Source organism: Macrobrachium rosenbergii, chromosome 11 (assembly GCF_040412425.1).
Source record: "Macrobrachium rosenbergii isolate ZJJX-2024 chromosome 11, ASM4041242v1, whole genome shotgun sequence".
Lineage (NCBI taxonomy): Eukaryota > Metazoa > Arthropoda > Malacostraca > Decapoda > Palaemonidae > Macrobrachium > Macrobrachium rosenbergii.
In genome coordinates, this window is record NC_089751.1 from 13,420,267 (window position 1) to 13,440,886 (window position 20,620).

A 20,620-nucleotide genomic window follows, 5' to 3' on the forward strand; every position below is an offset into this window, starting at 1 on the left:
TTTTTGCTTTATGATTATAAGTTTATGTTTCTTCCACATTTTTTAAAGGATATACACAGTACTGTACTGTACTGTAAGAAACACAGAGCAAAAAGCAGAAGAAATACAGTAGAGAGAGAGGGAGAGAGAGAGAGAGAGAGAGAGAACAACAATTGAGGTATTGCTTACGTTTGTTTAAAACACACACACTCCTTCATTTTTTAATTTTTATTTTGTTCATGAGACTTACCTGGCAGATATATATATTCATATTGCTATATATATATCTGCCAGGTAAGTAGAACAAACTTTATTTTATCATTAAAATATCATTTTGTTCATGAGACTTACCTGCCAGATATATATATAGCAATATGAATATATATATCTGCCAGGTAAGTATGAACAAACTTTATTTTATCATTAAAATATCATTTTATACTATTCTTATTTTTATTTTTACTCTATTTTCTGATCTTTTATTTTTACAACCCAAAATAAACACAATTGTGTGCATAGGGCATGTGCATATGCGCACACTACTTCACTTTGGGTGAAAGCATCGAGACAAATTACAAATAGCACAGTGTGTTGCCAACATCTACAGATTTGCATTTGAAATATTTTTACATAGCTCCTGACTCACTAGTTTATCATTTCTTCTTGTTCCAGGGAGTTCATTTCTGACAGTTATTCACAAGTACCTTTGGTTGGGGTTTTCAAGGAAAGGGTTACTATTGTAGGCCCTGGGTTTTGAACTAAGCACACCACCACGGGTTTTTATGAGAGCATGATCTCCGTTGGAAATTGGTGTCATTCAGATTCTGCTTTGATTGAATGTCTGGCACAACTTTTATGTTCTTTTCCACTGACAATCTTTAGTAATCCCAATGCGCTATTTATTTGGTTTAACTGGGATTAAGATTGATTCTTACAGCTTTCAAAATTTCCCCTAGGAGATGTGATTATATGATTTCTCCTCGCTTCTAAGAGTTTTTCAGCCCTTACAGAAGCTTCTAGTGAAGCAGTGGCTTTTGCTTCTAGGTTATATAACATTTTGGGAATGTTTTTTTGGCCTTTTCAGAATAAGAATAAGACTCCTCCTGTTTACCTGAACATGCATAACATAGGTATTCTCTACCAGATTTGACTTTAGTTACTTTGCAGCTAGTAGATGAGAGATGTTTTTTCTAAAGTACCCCATTGGAGATGAGATGAGAATCAGTCCTCAACCTACAAAATTGCCTGTGGAGCTTGTCCTTAGAAGTTTTGAAGATTGTGGCTTGTGGTTGGAGATTGGAGAAGAAACATAGTTGCTAGAGACTGCAAGGAGGCTATGGGCTACTCTTCCTGGAGATAGGTTCCCCCACCCTCCTGTAACTCAGCTGATCACATTCAATTCCTACAAGGAAAGGTCAGCTTGTTTTCTTGTTCCCAATGAGTAAATACCCTTAATGTTAGGGAGGGAAACTGTAAAAGTAGCTTTCTACAGTCACATTTGTATAGTCCTAAAGGTAACAGGGTTCTTGCACCCCATCATAGACCTGTCCTTTAAAGCATTGTCTCAGGGGTCCACACCCAGGATGGACACTGAAGTTGGTATATTGTTTGATTAGGAAAAGGGATTTTCAGTTACAGTGTCAGCTGATTTGAAGGGTGCCTGTTTTCAGATTCTCATTCATCCATCATCGATGAATTACCTGTGATTTGTTCCAAAAAGGAGTATTCTACACTTTCATGTGCTGTATGTTGTCTTTGTCACAGCATTTCAAGTATTTTTAAGCCATGGTAGCAGCATGGTTGCATTCTCATTGCATTCTCAAAGGACCAAATTTATTATTACTTGGATGGCTGGGTAATTTTGGTGCATTACTAAAGTCAAGGACAGTTTATTTAGGAATTTGATACATGGAAAACCTCATTTTGATTTACAGAAGAGGGGATCCAGAGGTTAGTGTTCCCTGCTCATCACTTCTCTGCCTCTGCATGGGAGGGAACTGGGACAGCTAATTATCATAAGACATTGTCAGTAAGGGTTTTCCCATAATGAGAGGAAGATTATGCCATTTTTAATAATTATTCTTACTAACGCTACACATTCCCAGGTTGTAAATCATGAAAATCAAAAGTAACCTGAAGAGTTTTGTATTTATAGAACAAAAATTGAACATTTTGTATTTTTATATTTCGTAGATAACATCTTACATTTATTTGAAGAGTTGTTATATTGCATTTGATTGTTACCTCTTTAATCCACAGGTTTCATCAATAAAAGATAACATTTAGCAGAAAGTCTCCCAGTGGCAAAGGTCTTGCTGATTATCTAATTACTGTATTGTTTATTTTAACGGTTTTTTATGACTGTCTGACTTGACCACTTCTTTTGGTTTAAGTATGATTTTGGAAGTTGGTTTTTATCTCATGAAACAAAAAATAGGCTAATGCCTCCTACATATGCACATCACGACATGACCAGTCACCGTACCTTCTGTACTGCATTCAACTCATTTGTGAAAAAATTATAAGTAATGCAATGTTGAGTGCTTTAGAGCATGTAAATGATAATTGTGTTTTGCAATAACTAGCCATTTTTTTTTCAGATTTTAGAAAAATTATATGATAGTACATGGACTCATTTAGATGGTGTTGGAGCTGTAGTAATCACGCCAGCAAGAGAACTGGCTTATCAGATCTTTGATGTGTTGAACAAAGTTGGAAAGGAACATGATTTTTCAGCTGGTCTTGTTATTGGTACGTTTTAAGAATATTAATTTTGTTTGTGTGTTTTTACGAGCTGTAACGACCTCCTTTCGCATGAAATTGTTTGTAGTTTGCAAATTGACTCAGACTTGTTAATTCTGTATGATATATTTATTATGTATTGTTTACAGTTAAACTTTGTGTGAGTTTGGTAATTTTTGTCTTTTTTAATTTGTCTTCTCAGTGTTATATTAAATGTCTTACAGTAGTTTTAGTTTAAAAAATGTTATATTAAATGTCTTACAGTAGTTTTGGTTTTAAAAATGTTATATTAAATGTCTCACAGTAGTTTTGGTTTAAAAAATCCACTGTATACACAAAGTATATATGTCTTAAACCTATAAAAATTACAAGAGCTTTCAGCCACGAAGAATTAAAAAAAAACTAGCAATTTTCATAGTTTTCAAACATGTACTTCTGCATATACACACCTTTGAATTGTGTCTTTTTTAGATTTTTTACTAATTAATATATACTGCAGCCATATTTAGCCAAAGTTCAAGCTTAACTACTGTATCTGTAAAGTATGTTCATTAAATGTAAATGGCATTTTTGCAGGTGGAACAGATTTAGAATTTGAATGGAAGCGAATTAGGACATGCAACATTATGATTTGTACACCTGGCCGTCTTGTACAGCATATGACTGAAAATCCAGATTTTGTTATTGAAAATGTCCAGGTGAGTATATAGCCATTTTAGTGTTATGCTTAAAAAAATAATGTTTTCATACCAAAACACATAATGATAACCCAACTAAGTTCTGAATAGCATATGAAATTGCAGAGTGATATTGTTGGATTGGGCTATCCCAATAAGGGAGTGTCATGTCTTTCCCAAAGAAAGATCATATTCTTTTGCTGCAGTAGTGTAATAAGAGGATGAATATGTCAGGTATTCCTGTAAATTCTCCTTTCCATGCTTATTTTCAACAATCTAGTGACAAACATGCAGTGCTTTTTATATGTTTTCTTTTGCTAATATCCTATAGCTGCAGTTCATTTTAGTGTTTTAGCACCCATCACTCTATGATAGCCTTAAATGTGTGCCACCTCATTTTCCAGGCACATTCCAAAAGGGAAGATGAAGGGCATCCACCGTGTTTTGTATACATCTGGTTCCCAAGGTGGCCTCAAATAGCAGTGAAGTCATTCTAACTGTGTCTGTCAGCTCAGGTGTACCAGTTTTGTATGCTCCCAGAATTTTCAAATTTTTCATAATCATTTCTCCATTTAATTCCCTTTTTCATAACCATTTCATTTCTTTCTAGCTTCCTTTTATTCCCTTTTTCATTACCATTCATTTCTTGCCAGCTTTTTTTTTCACTCTGGTGATGAATTTTTTGTATTTTTCCAGCAAAACTATTAAAATAATGATGGCAAGCATTTTATATGGGTAGTTACTTTCCAGTAAGCACATGCCAAAGGAAGTTGTGTCTCTTCCTGTTGAACATTGCTTTGTTCAGCTGTTTATTTTCAGCCACTCTAATGGACTAGGGCAGTTAGGCCATTGTTATTTTCCTGGCCTTGCATATTTTATAAACAGTTTTCTTTGTAAATATTTTTCAGCATTATGTTATGCTTAATAAGTTTCAACACTTTTCATAACATTTTTTTCAAAAGCATTTCATGAATGCTCACTGGGTAATTTTCCTGTATTGTGATTTATGGTTAATAATCATTGCAACATGTTCGGTGGACTTAACCTTTACACACCTTTGTGATTTTCTTATAGCTTGGCATAGTCATTTACACACATTTATAATGACCCAAAGGTATTAGAACTTCTGATAAATAGTGTAGTAGTTTATTAAGTGAGATCCACATTTGAAATATAGTTTTGTAGGGACAGATTTGTATGCAAGAACTACCTTGCAATATATGTAAATTTTGGACTAATGATCAGTTCCTTGAGAATCCTTCGGTAGTGAAATGCTGTAGTGATTTGAAAGAAACGTGACCATACCCATAAATAGCCCCTCACACAGGAGGTCTCATAGTACTGAATTATTTCATTCTTTCCATTTTTTCCGGCAGTTTGTTCTAGTTGTTTTGCTTTATGTGACTGACAGATTGAGGTTTGTGGCCTCTTCCAACATTAGATGTGGTTCTAGCGACACCAGAAACTTCTTAGGGTGCAGCTATGCTATTGACATCAGACTTGAATAGAGGTCAGACCTCCCCCAAAGTCTGATCAGGTGCTCAGCATAGGCCTATGGTGGATGTTCACTGCATCATGTAGCTGCTCGAGCTTTGCTAGTACAGACTAGCATCACACCTAAAGGTTTATGATAAAATGTCATTTGAACAATAGGTAACTGATACTATCTTTTCCTTTCTTTATTTTCCTCTGTTTAGTGGCCTATGGCTATGTACATGCCAGTCTGGCAAGGTGCAGATGAGTTATAGAACAGTACATTGTATGAATTACTGTTCATTGCGATCAGTCGATGTGGCTCCATCTGCTCCCTTTAAACAAGGGTGGGGTCCATGAGGTGGTATAGCAATGTTATTGCTGGATCTGTATGTAAATATTGCTTCATTCCAAACTGGTCTTTAAATACAAGAAACCTGGAATTTTTTAAGCTCCGGTATTGGGCCTTGTTAGTGTCAACATATGCCATACTGGACAGGTGGTTATGGGAACCATCTATCCCCTTGCTTAAGAATGTGACTAAGAAGCTGACATATATGGGTTGGAGTAACAGCGCCAGGTATTTTTCTTTGGAAATTGCTTTGTACCTAAGGAGTGAATCTCCACATAAAAGATTAAGATTTGTATCCTTATGGGAACAAGTCATGAATTCAGGATACTCTTAATTTTTCCTAGTTTACAAACCTGAAGTGTTTTTTCACAATCTCACCTGCATTTGTCTTTGTTGCCGAAGTAAAAAGTTAGGCTGATAGTTGAGTGGGTGGATGCTCATACCCCTTACATTCTTGACTCTAGTTAACTATCCTGTCATCAAGTGTTAATGATCAGACCAGCTTTTGGTAGAGGTGTAATGTTCCTTTATTATTCTTTCTTTCTCTTTATGTCTGCTATTGTTGCCAAGTAAGAAGGTACTTTTCTTTATAGATGCTTATCATTCTGGCTTTTGTTATGTAGTAGCGTAGTTTTCCCAGGAGGCTTTAAGAAGATGCTATTTCGTTTTGTTTACTTCATTAACACAATAATAAAGTTACAGTAGTTTTACAAAAATGAAATGCAGTTCAAGATTACAGGAGTTTCAAAATTGAGCCTTTCTTCTTCTGCTTCCTTGCTGTCTTCTATGCTGCTCTCTGCTACCTTCTCTCTTTCTATCTGCTCTCCTGTTCCTTCTCTGTTGCTCTCCCTCAGAACTCGACTTGATAAGGATTTTTGGAAATTAATTGTCCCACCCATCAAAGGTTGAAACCTTGCTTCATTCCCACCTTGGTAGATGTCTAATTGGTTGAAGTTATCTAAAGACATCCCATTTTTGGGTGGATTATAGAAATTGCACTGCCTTCAAAAATATGGTTTCCACAGCTGTTTATCCAGTTTAGGCCACCATGCATTTTGTTACGAATTCCTGGTGATTTTCAACTCGATTAAGTACAGTCGTAATAGCTTCGTAACCACAACATAATCATAACGCATATCCAAGTTTGGCTTTTGTAATCACAACACAGGTTTCGCTTCCGTAGTGGTTTACAAATCTCTTTGTGATTTCCAGGTCGGCTGAGCGTTCCCAAGTTCTGGCCTTGTCACCACGATATAGCCAAAACACAGAGATGTTTTGAAATTTCTCTCTCTCTCTCTCTCTCTCTCTCTCTCTCTCTCTCTCTCTCTCTCTCTCTCTCTCTCTCTCTCTCTCTCTCTCTCTCTCTCTCTGTTTTTCTTAAATCTTTCTCTCTCCCTCTATATCTATCAATGTCAGGTTTCTCTCTCTTTCTCTTTTGTTATTTTAATTAACACTTTGAATATTCAGAATTCTTAGTTATCGTTACATCAGTATATCGATACATGACTTCAGGTTTTGCATATCTAGGAAAAACTGTTTTTACAAATATGACATGTTTGTTATCCATATCTGAATACACAAGATCCTTCAAGGTATCGTCTTTGAACTAACTGCACCTGATATCTTTGCTGATGGGTGGCATATATGAACAATCTCTTTAAACATTAGAAAATTAGTGGCACATCTACTGATCTTGTCATCAAGTTTTAATGACCAGACCAGCTTTTGGTAAAGGTATATCAATACAAAAGACTTCAGGTTTTGCATATTTAGGAAAAACTGTTTTTACAAATGTGACATGGATATGTGACATGTTTGTTATCCATATCTGGAATAAATAAGATCCTTCAAGGTATCATCTTTGAACTAATTGCACCAGAAAGCTTTGGTCATGGGCGGCATTTATTGACAATCTCTTTAAACATTAGAAAATTAGTGGCACATCTGCTGTTTCTAGAATAGAGGTTGTGATAAAATCAGTCCATTTGCCATATCCTATATAACAGAGCATTTGCTCCTTCACCTGGCATAGATAGAAGTGGAGCATCTGTCTAGATTTGCGATAAAGCTGAAAGCTTTGAACGAGGTTTCTTGGAGCTTACTCTAGGTGTATATGTCACAAAGCCTTGGTATCCAACATCATGGTCAAGGGGGTTTCCAAAGTTTGGGAGCAAATCAGGGGTGCCCAAAAGTAGATGAACAGAATGGATCCCAAGTCTACTTTAGTGATGTTGAATACTAGTTAGCACCAAGTCTACTTTAGAGATGTTGAATACTAGTTAGTAGAATGTTGTTTTACATGCATTCTGGTGGAATGGCTAGTTGGTAGGCATTGTATGGCTGTGTTAGGTGAGAAGAGCTGCCTCCAAATTTTGTCTTCTTTGGAGCTATCTGGGAATTAGCTTCCAAACTTGGTCCTCTAACCATATCTGTAACTCCACAGTTAGGTACTATACCAGTGGGGATATACCCTTTCCACCTTAACAGAGTGCCACCACAGTGGAATTACTCAATCCCCACTGCTTGTAGGATAAAAAAAATTCATATTTCATTGCTGGGCTGTTGGTTTGTAAAGGATGATGGGGTGCATATAGATAATGTCATAAGATTTTAACAGGTAGAAGTGAAACTCATTCTAACCTGGGGCATAAACTTGATGCCCTCATTCCAATCTGTGATTGACTCCACTCAATGGGTCTAGGATGGAGCATGAGAAAGGCTCTGACAGGCAGTTCTACAGAGCTGGTTAGTACTGAGGAACATCATTCAAACCTGGCTGCATTTGCAGGGGCTGCAGACTGAGCCTGTATAGGAAAGTTTTGATCCTACCTTTACAAGAGCATACACTACAAAAAGAGGCTCAGAAACTCAAATTATGACCATGTCAGTTTTGTACTGAGGAGTATTGCTTTGAGGATTAGGGCTTAATACCAAGACTTGCCAAGGATTCTATGTATGACTAAGGTTGAAAAAAGCCCTAAATAATGGCATAAGTTAAGATAAGGGTCTGCAAAGTACATTAGTTGTTTGTGCCCCTCAACCACTTTTCCAGAATCTTCTGTTAACAATTCCCTTGCTTGCAGTCAAACACTCAGATGGAAGATAGTCTTGCAAATATCTGAGGAGTATTTGCTTCTCAAATGTAGCTCCTGCATTGAAAACAAAAGCTGAAGCTTGAGCAGCTTTAGGGAATCATTGGATCCACAAGATGAATGCCTGAGCTTCCATCTATTCAGCCTCAGGTTGTCTACGCAAACAGATTGCCTAACCATTATAAGAGGAGGAGGGAAGATGACGTCTAACTGGCATTACAGTTCTAACGTCAATGATCCAAGTCAAATCTTCGACTGTTGACGTTTGAGGTTTAAAATAAGCAACTTTATAAGTCCCCACAATTGTCTGATGTCCTCAACTCTGGCCCCCATATTTATCCATGAACCCACAACACTGGAGGCTTCAAGGAACTTTCCCAAGCCACAGTCATCACCTTTATATGTAAGATGTGGAGCTTACAATGAGAGAAGGTCAATGGTTACTTTCAGTGAGGACTTTCACGATACAGTTCCACCTTAACATCCATCAAAGGAGTCAGAAAAGCCAGAGAAAAAGCCAATATGTTCTTCCATTTGTCCCTTGGCTGTACAAAAGGAGACCTTGATATCAATTTACCGGCATCAGTATGGTTAGGGAAAGTACTTGAAACTGTAATTTGACATTTGGTGTATTTTTCTAGACCAGACATAAATATCCTAACAAAATGGTTTGTTTGTATCTGTACAACAAATCCGTATGTAAAATATTTGATAAGTGTACAGTAGGTAGGTGTGCTGCCACAAGATTGTTTTCCAGAAGAACTGAATTAATATAAGTGCCATTGTAGTCAAAGAAAACATCATGTTGATTACATATCCCAGTAAGTGATAGAAATTATGTTTTGCAGATGCTTGTTCTTGATGAAGCAGATATGTGCCTGTCAATGGGCTTTGCAGAATCTGTAAATTGTATACTTGAGGAGTTACCTTCAGAGAGACAAACTTTACTTTTCTCAGCTACTCAAACCAGGTAAAAAAATTACAACAGTAAGTTTTAAATATTTTTGTAATTTTCACTGCCTATTTTTTATAAAATTTAGGTGACATTTTTATGCTTTGTTGTAACATTTTGCTGTTCTGAATTCAGTGAATAGTTCCTAGATATGTAGTTGTATGTATCCTTGAAGTTTTATTGCCTGACAGAATGCACACTGACCATAGAGCATCAATAACAGGAGTGGCGATCTCCCTGCCGAGTTTGTGACTTGATTATGTTGAGTTCTGATATGGTCAAGAACTGGAGTTCTACTGTGTACAGGCAGTCCCCGGTTATCAGTGGGGGTTCCGTTCCGAGGGCGTGAAGATAAGCAAAAATTGCTGGTAATAAAAAATCGGCACTTTTGCGATGATTTTTGGTGCTTATCAGCGCAAATAAGCGGCGAAAATCGCCGAATTTCGGTTATCAGCACCTCTGTTAGGCATGTATCAGCGCCAAAACTTGCAGATTTTCGTTGCTAGACAAGCTCGAAAAAACAGATCACTGATAACCGAGCTCGCCGATAACTGGGGATTACCTGTATGTATTATATATACAGTATGTGTTTTTTTTTTACCATGCTCTGCGTCTTGTAAACAAAACCGATGAAAGAAAAAGCTACTAATCATTTCTTTCCATTGTAAGGCTTTGGCTTTGGAATGATACTGAGGAGGAATTGTTAAATATGAAATGCCATAAAGTAATTTTGACTTATTAGGAATAATGAACAATAAAAATACATGTAGACTCTGTAGGCATAGGCACTTACTAGGTTACAATTCTTTTCCTTGCTGCTACCATTCTTAAAGGCTACTTTTTCCTTGCCATGATGGTTCGATAACTTTTACCACAAAGAAATTATTTTTATATATTTGAAAACAAGTTGTACTTAAGAGAAAGGTTTATATGATGTAGCACCTTACCAAATGAACAGTTGGAGAGCATAGGTCTAGCCTAGGCTACCAAATGACATTTTCTTGCTATCGCCATTGTGTGAGACAGGTAAGATGTGTGGTTCGATGAAAACATACATTAAGCCAAGATTTGTTACACAAAAAAATACAAATATTTTTCACTTCAATTAGAGTAATAGAAGTTCTTATCTAGGGTTTGATTAAGTCGTCCTAAAATACTTTCATAGTAACATGTTTGAAAGACAAGACTTGTTGAGACAACCGGTAACCTCCACACCTACTTACTATTAAGCCTTTTCAATAATGGACAAGCTCGTTTTTACTTCATGTGATGTGGCATATGTAAGATGAATGATGTTACGATTTGAAAACTGAAGTCGCCATTGCACTAGTGTGCCACAGTAATATGCTAAAAGTTTGACATGTTGACACGGAAATGATTTGCTACAAATATAAAAAACTGCAATTTTAACTTAGAATTGAATAATAGGAGTTGTTTTATATGTTTTGTTTACTTCATCCTGAAACGCTCTCCTCCCAAGTGTGACGTTTAAGAATTTCATTGAGAAACCAGGTATGGTGGTATGCATTTTGTTAAACAACTCTAACACTACCATTGATGTCTAAAACTGAAAAAATGATGGCATAGACCATATTCTACATCCCTACATACTGCAGATAATTATTAAGGACTGACAAAATACAGCAGGTGTCCTCACGCGTGACAGTAACATGCTTAAAAGACGAGACTTGGTGGCACATCTAGTGTAATACATGTACTTACATAGCCCTACATACTACTAAGCATTTTTAATAATGATCAAGATTGGTCCTACTTTGTCATGTGGCATGTGCAACATTAATGATTTTCTGATATCAAAATTAAATTGCCGCTACATTTATGTGCCACGATAATATGCTGAATATATAAGACATGATACAGAGAAAGCGGATGTACTGCTAAGACGGCATAGTTTATCTGACTAGCACAAAATTAAGGATAAATAAATTCTATTATGCTTTGCTTACCTGTCAAATATTATCCCATTTTCTCTTGAAGAATTGTTTTTCCCATTTTGGCAATTATAAGCTATGCATCGTACCACTGTTATGATTAAGAAAGAAAAAAAACACAATCACACTAAGCCCCTGTTCAATTTGCGTGGTCAAAAGACTTTAAAGATGGCTGCAAGGCTACTGCACCGCCCTGGTGAAAGATTACCAAGCTACACAGTACTGGTATACAGATAACACCTTCAGATATTACTGTATTTACCCTCAGTGACACTAACCAGAATTACTTTTAACCCCTTGTGGATGGGTAACATACATACATGTTTACTTCTAGGTTTGGGGTGGATTCTGGGTAACATACATATATGTTCCAGATTTCACGCCATACAATTTGAACAAATTTTGCAGGAAAAGTGCTCAGATCACTTCCATGGGCCATAAATGACTCATGGCAACTTTTACCCAAACTTTAATAGCTAGTTGTTTCAGAAGAGAGAGATCAGTTTGCCTTGAGATGTCATAGGGGAATGTTGTCCAAAGTTCCCATCCAATGATGTCTCGTAAATATTTTATAATGAATGTACTCAGAATTTGTTGTTTATTTTATTTCTTATCTGTTATGATATTATGTGAGCTGTAATTATAACTTTACAAAATAAAATAAAAAAAATATCAGAAAAAAACACTTAGAACTTGGTAAAATTAGCATATTTTTTTCAACTGTTGTTTGAAAAAGAGGCCCTTAACATTGTTGGAATTATTCACTATCAACTTCCTGTGGAAGGTACAGAAAATTTTTTAGAATTTTGTTTTCTTATGCCATGTACATATGCATACCTTCCTCTTTCCATTGATGAGTTTTTTTTAAAATTGGCCATCCTTAAATTTAGCCGGGACTGTTTGGGTTAAGTAATAAATGTGTACTATGCTGTAAATTCTGCTGGTCTGTGAATTATCATGCTGCAAAAATTTTTTTTCAAATGTATGATAGTGTAAGCCACTATTGAAAGATTATTTTATAATAAGAATGAGCTTTGGTAGGTAAATGCTAGAAAACCCTTCAAATTATGGATGATAAATTATGTTGCTCATAAGAAGGAACTTAAATTTCTAGCTTGTCAGTAATTTCCTTGAGGTTTGTTATAGAGTTTACAGTTTAACCCTTTTATGCCTGATGCATTATGTGATTAATCAAGTGTATAATTTTAGAGAATTATCAATGACAAAAGATATATCTTTTCAATAGTAAGGGAAAAGAAAAGTTCCTGTAATTATAATCAAGGGTAAGAATAACATGGTTTTCCTCTTTTATGATAATACAGTACTGTACTTCCTGGTCTAAAAGTTGATAAGGACAAGTGAATTGAAGATTTTTTAGAATAAAAACAAAATGTTTCATGAAAACCTGTTAGTCATAATTCACATAATTTGTAGTTGTGAATTCCCCAGACATGTAACCTCAGGATGACAGTGTTGCATATGGAAGAATAGCCAGAAAACTAGCCGCTGTGTGCTTGCCAACCTTTGGCTTATCAGTATTATGAAACTGCCTGCCTCTATTTTATAACTTGCAAAAGGCAAAATGAGAGTACTGGGAGGGCTTGTATTATGATTGATGGGTTCATATAAAAAACTGTTTTCATTTTAAAAGCTTCATTTGTATGATGACCAACCCATTGGTCATTATTAGTCTTCATTGCTATTTACCTGGGAGGATAAAAGGTATTGTCCCCAGCTACTGGGAGAGGTCATTCAGTAATCACAAATTGGTGTACTAGAAATACCTAAATAATTTCAAAATAGTCCAGTTTTACCTTTCAAGCACTATGGTATTGTACCTCATTGAAAATAAGTTTGACTCACTAGAAACTTGCTGGCAGATATAGTATCCCAATCTGTAATTTGAATACTGTAAGTATTCCAATTAACAGTAATCCAAGAGTATATAGTCCCTCTTGAACTTACGCATTTTATTCAGGTTGTTCAGAGGTGGGCGGGGACACAAAACAGAACTCCCTTAGTTGTCTGAAGTATTTAAGTGAAGATTGGTTAGGATTTCATAAAAACTTTGTGGGCATCAAAGCTGCTTGCTTTAAATATAAGCTTAAATAATTAGCATCTTGTGTGAAATTGTTGGTTGCAGCATTGAAAATCTGTGAAATCAAGAAAACTTTAGAATGTTAAGAAAAAGCACATGTAAATTATTAAAAATATTCTAAGATTATCTGTAATATCATATTGCATTATTCCAATCTGAGTTCAGATCAGTGGAACTTGTACATTGAAGGTCTTTCTTGTTATCAAAAGTTTCTTGTCCTATTGTTAAGCAAGATAGGGATTTTCATTCAAGTGTCATTGCTAGTTTTATGTTTATTGCATTAATATTAATGGATTTGAACCATTCACATTGCATTCTGTTATATTCATATATTCTTTGTTTTCAGGGATGTTAAAGACTTGATCCGTGCTGGTTGTCGGAATCCTGTATTTTGTTCTGTGCATGAACATTCTAAAACAGCAACTCCAAAAACACTGGTGGAAAGCTATGTTGTTTGTGAAGCACATGAGAAATTCAATTTCCTGTGGTCTTTCATTACATTTCACAAAAAACAGAAAATACTTGTCTTTTTGTCAACATGCAAGCAGGTAATTTTTTTTATTTGGGGATCATGTATAATGCCATATCATGATATTGTAATTGCAGTATGAATATGGTGTGAAATGTGTACATTAAGGTTGTTTTTATTTTCACTACTTCTAACAATCTCTTCATGTTCATACATTATTGAAATTTATTTGTGAACCTATGCTGTGGTAGCAATAATTTACCTCACTTGTTCATTTTCACTTGTATGTCATTAGGGCATATGATATCAAGAAAAACATTTTTTGCAAAGTTGAAGTGAAGGAATAGTAAACTGAGAAAAGTATTTAAATGATTTTGAGGGAGGGGTAAAATTTTTTGTTAGTATGAATTATGATAGCAGTACAAACTATTGTGAGTAGGTCATTTATTTAAATAGCTGCTCAGCATTATTTAAAGTGGCTTTGAATGTGATAGAAATTATAACCACTCTTGAGGATTAGATGTTAATTTTTGTCAGCATGAATAATTGAAGGAAAGTCAAAAGTTGCATGTAATACTGTCCTGAATACTAGAGAATCCTCAAGGTGCATTTCTTTAAATTTATAATACATTATCCACACCTGGTGGTGGTGTATTACATAGGGATGAACACTTAATTGTAAACTTTTGAACTGATTTTTTCTTGAAAATCCAAGTGGTCATCTTTTAGCTCAGTTGCATCTGCTATGTATAGGTCTTCAGAATTTGAGTTGTATTGTTCTTTAGGCAATACATTGTTTTACAATGTCTTTATTAATATATTTTGTGTTACTTTAGGTCAAATACATCTACAATATATTTTGCAAGCTTCAACCGGGCTTGTCTGTGATGGGACTGCATGGCAATATGAAACAGTTAAAACGCATGGCTATGTATGAACAGTTCTGTCGAAAAAAGTGTGCTGTCCTCTTTGCTACTGATGTTGCTGCTCGTGGTTTAGGTAAGTGCAGTTTGCTGCTTGTGGTTTAAGCAAGTGCAGTTTGATTTTGTATCATGGATTCATGGTATTAACTTTTAAAGCTTAGGACGAGGTGTAACTTTTCAGTGAGGTTATTGTTGGATTTCTGTGAATGTGTTACTAAAGGAAGCAAAGTTATGTATGTACAGTAGTCTTGGATGTGAAATGCAGATGCACAAAGTAAGAGTAAGGCATTCTATTATTATCAAAGAAATTTTGGAAGTCACTGCAAAATGTTTTGTTTCTGTATTTTTAGCATATACTGTTCTATAACATAGCTTCTTCCCAGGAAAGAGAGTGCATAGCCCAATCCCTTGATCCTTCCTTCAACACCAAGGATTTTATAGTAGCACAGAGACTGGCTTGCATCTGGTATTAGTCATTACCATTGCAGGTCAGCTCTGCAATTTTGATTATCTTCATTGAGAAAGAAGCCCATTCACATTTGTGTAAAGATATCTGATCCAGCTTTAGCTAATGTTATGGCCATGGTTGAGGCTAAAGTGTGTTTATTGGCACCTGTGACCCCTGTGCCATAGCTTCAGAAATCTTGATCAATGAGTATGTTTCTGATATTACTGTTAACGCTGTATGGTTTGAGCATCCAAAAAGCAACATAACATCAGATACCTGGATTAATGTTAGCCCAACCCCAAGAAGACACTAAACTGAATGAGACAATCAGAAATTATGGGCCTTACTTATATAGAGAGAGATACCGGGATGGTCAAACATACAATCTATGGAGATAAATCCAAACCCAGCTGAATCACACAGCTTTTTGGAAAGCTTCTGCAAATAAAGAAATAAAATATTTCATGAATATATTTTATGCCAATTATTACTTATAATGTTGAGATAGCTATTGAAAAGATGAAAGCAGTTTAGCCCAGAACCATCAGAATAACAAACAGTTGATTAAAAGCTGGAGAACAGTCAGTTGTAAGCTGACCAGACCTCATATGGCAGGGAATATGATGAGAATAGAGGGGGGGAAAAAGAGTGTGGCAGTAATATGTACAGAGGAGTATGGGATACAACAAAGTGTGAAAATTAGAGGACTAAAATTGCTTGAACATGCCATGAAAATACTGGAGAAAGTGTTGGAGGAAATTGAAATAGAGAAAAGAGGAATGGAAATCAACACTAGGGAATCACTTGTAGTAGTGGAAAGGAAGGAAACATGAAAGTAAAGTTGTGAAAGTGGCTTTATGAAACCTGGATGAGTGGTGTAATAGTGAACCTAGTAACAGATGATGTTGCAAGAGGTGCTTTGGATTAAAAAAATATGAACACGGGGAGTAAGACATTTTTTGATGTCCAAAAATTTTATGAGGAGGAAATTGAGGAGAGAGTGAGGATTATCTTGTTATGTTGGAAGATTATTCCTGTGAAGAGGTGAAAAAGTGTTGCTTTGGGAACACACTGGACTTATAGACAGATATTGAGAGGGCAGTAATATAAAAGAATAGCCAAAGTGCAAATGAAATTGGCAGCAATTGCTTGACTACTGGTAAAACATAATATGGCATTGATAAACAAAGCGAAAAAATACTATCCCTGTTAAAGATTAGCAAAACCAATGGAGAGGTTTTAAAGATGTGTAACTTCTTCAAAATACAAAGATTCATAACTGGAGTGCAGTGAGCAGATCATATAAAAAATGATGAAGTTGCAGAAAGATTCAGTATCAAGTGGCTGGAGTAAGACTTTGGTATGTGATGAGAGCTTGAGTAAGAGTAGTGTGTCAGAAAAGTAACAGATACAGTATATGTAATGTATCTGGCAATCCTATAAAATCATGTAACGGTCATAAGTGAAATCCTAGAGCAGAAGGCAATTGAGAAGTAGATAAGAAAGAAGGTAGGGTCAACTCATTTCCAATTTACATCCATAAAGGGAAAATCTGAGATAAAAGCATAAGTTTGTTGATAGTATTTAGATGTAATTCACACTTCTTGTATTGTAGGGAGTGAACAGTGATGGAAGGTGTTAGAATTAAGAAAAATACTATAGATAGGTTCTTGCAAACTTAGAGAACTTCAGAGTAATGTAGTGATTGTTGTAAGCATATTCTTTTGCTTGGCAGACATACCAGCTGTTCATTGGGTCGTACAAGCAGATTGTCCAGAAGATGTAACAACCTATATTCATCGTGCAGGAAGAACTGCTCGTTATTCTATGGCAGGAGAGGCCCTTTTAATATTAACACCATCAGAAGAGAAAGCTATGGTGGCTAATCTTAAAACAAAAAATATTCCAATAGAGAAGATATTGTAAGTATGAAGTGCTTGGCCTTTGGCCTAAATTTTATATTCCATTCCTTGCTAAAAGTGGTCATATTCTAGGTTGGTGTTCTTTTGGTGAATCTTCAGGATGTTTCTTGCAATGATAGAAGAGGTTGCTATCCATCTAGGATTTTCAGGCAGTCTCTGTGCTATCCCAGGCAGAGATCACTCTATTTTTTGGTGTTAAGGTCTAGAGATTAGTTGACCAAAGCCAAGTGTGCCAGGTTGGAGAGCAGTTTGAGGATGTCTGTGTAATGAGCAATGATGGTAGTGACTACATTGTACTTATTCTTCAGCAAGATCAATCCTCCTTTGGTGATATCATAGACTGGATTTTTATATCTTAGTGATAGGGAGGCAACCAAAACATTACAAAATTTTCTCCACAACAGAACCAAAGCAAGATGTTGAGATTGAGGAGGCTTTTCATGGGTCAGTTAGAAGGTAAATGTGTAAGACCAGGTCATGACAATCCTGTAGTGACTCCACTGTTGTTTCCTTCACCTGATATCAAGGCCTGGAGATTCTACAAGAATACAGGCTGTTCTACCTGGTACAGTATTTAAGCTCTAGCCAAGGGTATTTGCTCTCCCTTTTCTTGGCCATATGTAAACTTCTCATGGGAGATATAAATTGAAAAGTTTTAATGAGAAATGCTGTTTATAAAAAAATGGGCAGAGTGGGTACTGTGGGTCACCAATACCCTTCTATCGAAAACTCAGAGTTCTTCTTCCCAGTGCTCAGCTTTATGCCTAAATCACTTATTCCATTCAAAGTTCTTTTGGGAAGTTATCCAAGAAAACCATCTCATTGCTTCTCTAGGTTGTGTCTCTATTTTGAGTATGTGTGTCTTGTTTTATGATATATTCCTTGCTCACTGATAGTGAGGAAGAGATGAAGAGCTGTTCTCTAAAGTTTGTTTTATCTTATGTCTTCAATGGATTTCAAGTATAACTGCAATTTGCTGATTGCATGGATCAGTATCTTTTGCATTGTGGTCTTTTAGAGGATCTCAGTGATGTTAGTTTGCATTGGAACTAGGGCTGCTTTGCAATATGTGAGTTTAATACTATCACATCTCCAGTTTCCCCTCTTGGAGGAAAGGGCAGGGGGTGAGTTTGTGCCATCAGTGCACTTCATGTGGTGCACTGTCTCCATCATTTACGATTCTTTGCAGTATCCCTTCAGCCCCTAGCTGCAACATCTGTTGTTCCTTTTACTCAACCTTTGTTCATATTCTTGTTCTTCCATCTTACTTTCCACCCCCTCCTAACAATTGTTTCAAAGTGCAGCTGCAAAGTTTTCCTCTTGTTACACTTTTAAAACCTTTTTACTTTCAATTTCGCTTTCAGTGCTGAATAACCTCATAGGTCCCAGCACTTGACCTTTGGCCCAGATTTTATATTCCATTTTGTTCCATTCCATCTCCAGTTTCCTGGAAACCAGTACCATATGATTTCTGTCACACCTCATGGTCTTCTTTTTTCAGCAAAGTCTCCTTTTGCCAGTAAATAATGAGTGTGCATTTTTGAAACATAAAATTCACCTGAATTTTTGCTTGTTAAATTTTTTATTTCTTATTGGAGATTTCAGGGGTCAGGGGAAGATTATTTTATCATAGCTTTGTGCATTTTTGGAACATAAAATTCACCTAAATTTTTGTTTTAAATTTTTCATTTCTTATTGGAGATGTTTTGGGGTCAGAGAAAGATTATTTTATCATAGCTTTATATAACTGAAATATTATTTTATATTGTCCTGCATGATAGGTATTATTACTCAGCCTTACTAATTTTATATTATTACTCAGCCTTACTAATTTTATTGATTTTGTTATTTCAGTGTTGATGCAAATAAGCAGCACAGTATTAATGTCAAAGTGGAAATTGTGTTAACAAAGTACAGAGAGTTGAAAGAAGATGCAGTTCGAGCATTTAAGGCATATATAAAGCATATAGCACAAATGAAAGACAAAAAAGTATTTAATGTGCTTTCCATTGATCGTGACGCATATGCATGGTGAGTATTGATTGTGCTGGGCACTTCCTGTTTTTGTTTTTTATAGCAGTATTTTTATGTTTTGTCTTCTAGTTAAAAGAGAATATTTTTTACAAAATTTTCTTACTTTGAAATGGTCACTTTATAGCAGTGGTAAAATGGTATAGTTTAAGTGCCAGAATTTTTTGCTTTTTCTCCAACTCAACAAGCTTTTCCTAAACTTTCCATAACTTCTTCCTAATTCATAATTATGCCCTTTGACAACCTATTCTCTCCTGTACTGTCATTGTGACCACATTATCTCAAAACTTGTGAATCACCTTTTCATCTATTTTAGAATTTTTACAAGATCTTTATCTTAGTCTGTGTTTCTTTCACTTGATATGCTGTACTCCACATATGCCTTATGCCCAAGGGGCCATCCTTGGGCTTTGAACTTGGCAGCTTCTACTAAGGATGCTATCCCCTTGGATAAGCCCTTGACAGCTTCACAGATTTTCCTTTTTACCAGATGCCAGGTCTAGTTGAAATCATAAATGAGCAGATTGCTCTACACATGCTTGTCAGATCCCCTGGGTGCCAAGCCTTAGGAGTATTTTGTCAGCTATGCCTTGACCCATGGTTATTTTGACTCCAGTGGAGGAAGATGTCAGGGAAGGGTTCTGGAGGGAAATGTACGTCATTGCCAATTGGCAGGATTTGCTGTTAAATGGGACAAGTAGACTCCTTGAGGATGCTATAGATAACCCAGAGAATCTAGCAAAGGCTAGGAGGCTGGTGGCGTCCCTGGGATGGGCTTCTATCCATAATATATGACTGATGGCCTTTTCCCTTGCAAACAGCATCCAGAAGAAGCAGGGTACCATATTGAGACGTTTGTCCAGTTTGCTCTTATCCTCTGATTTCAAGATTCAGTGGAGGCTGGCATTATGGAATGCATCCTCTTTCCTATCCAGCTTGTTAGGGAGATTACAGAGAGAATGGATGTGAGAATGGATGTCACCACTAACAGAGCTGTCATGAGGCGTTTTGGCAGCTCAACTCACTCTTACCAGTTGGCTAAAACTGTAATTCTAGGGACTTTTACAGGTCTCCTGCCACCGGAGCCTGGAGGTCTTAAACTATTACCCCTTACCATCCTGTTCAAGTAGGGGAAGTAAAGACCTTGCCAGAAATCTTCATATAGTTGTTGCAGATGACACTTGAGCCCACCTACATTCAGATCTGCTTCAAGTGGGAGCTTGCCTCAGGTTATTCTGCAATCACTGTTGGAGTTAGTAGTGTGCCCATGGATGGTTTGTACAGTACCTTGAAACTAAGTTATCAGCTACCTTTTCTGGGGACACGCCTTCCATTAACATCTAAGCCTACCTGATTTGGGTCACAAACAAGGAGCTCAGAGAAGTTACTTGTCCTCAATAAAGAGGTAAGATCAGGAGCTATCCCAGGGTCTTTTGCAGCTGACTGTTCATTGTTCCCAAAGCTTCAGGAGGATGAAGGCCTATCATTGACCTCACTGCTTGGGATTGCT

The 20,620-nt window shown here is 36.2% G+C and overlaps 1 protein-coding gene across 3 annotated transcripts in view; it reads left to right on the forward strand.

Annotated features, from left to right (window-relative positions):
• The window catches only part of LOC136843159 (probable ATP-dependent RNA helicase DDX10), a 48,820-nt gene that overhangs the window by 7,229 nt on the left and 20,971 nt on the right, over positions 1–20,620 (forward strand). For all 3 annotated transcript variants that reach the window (XM_067111212.1, XM_067111213.1, XM_067111214.1), the window contains exons 4-10: positions 2,580–2,730; positions 3,298–3,419; positions 9,164–9,285; positions 13,664–13,865; positions 14,623–14,785; positions 16,893–17,079; positions 18,934–19,110. In XM_067111212.1, the coding sequence (XP_066967313.1) occupies positions 2,580–2,730; positions 3,298–3,419; positions 9,164–9,285; positions 13,664–13,865; positions 14,623–14,785; positions 16,893–17,079; positions 18,934–19,110 (1,124 nt within the window). The remainder of the gene's footprint in view (positions 1–2,579; positions 2,731–3,297; positions 3,420–9,163; positions 9,286–13,663; positions 13,866–14,622; positions 14,786–16,892; positions 17,080–18,933; positions 19,111–20,620) is intronic.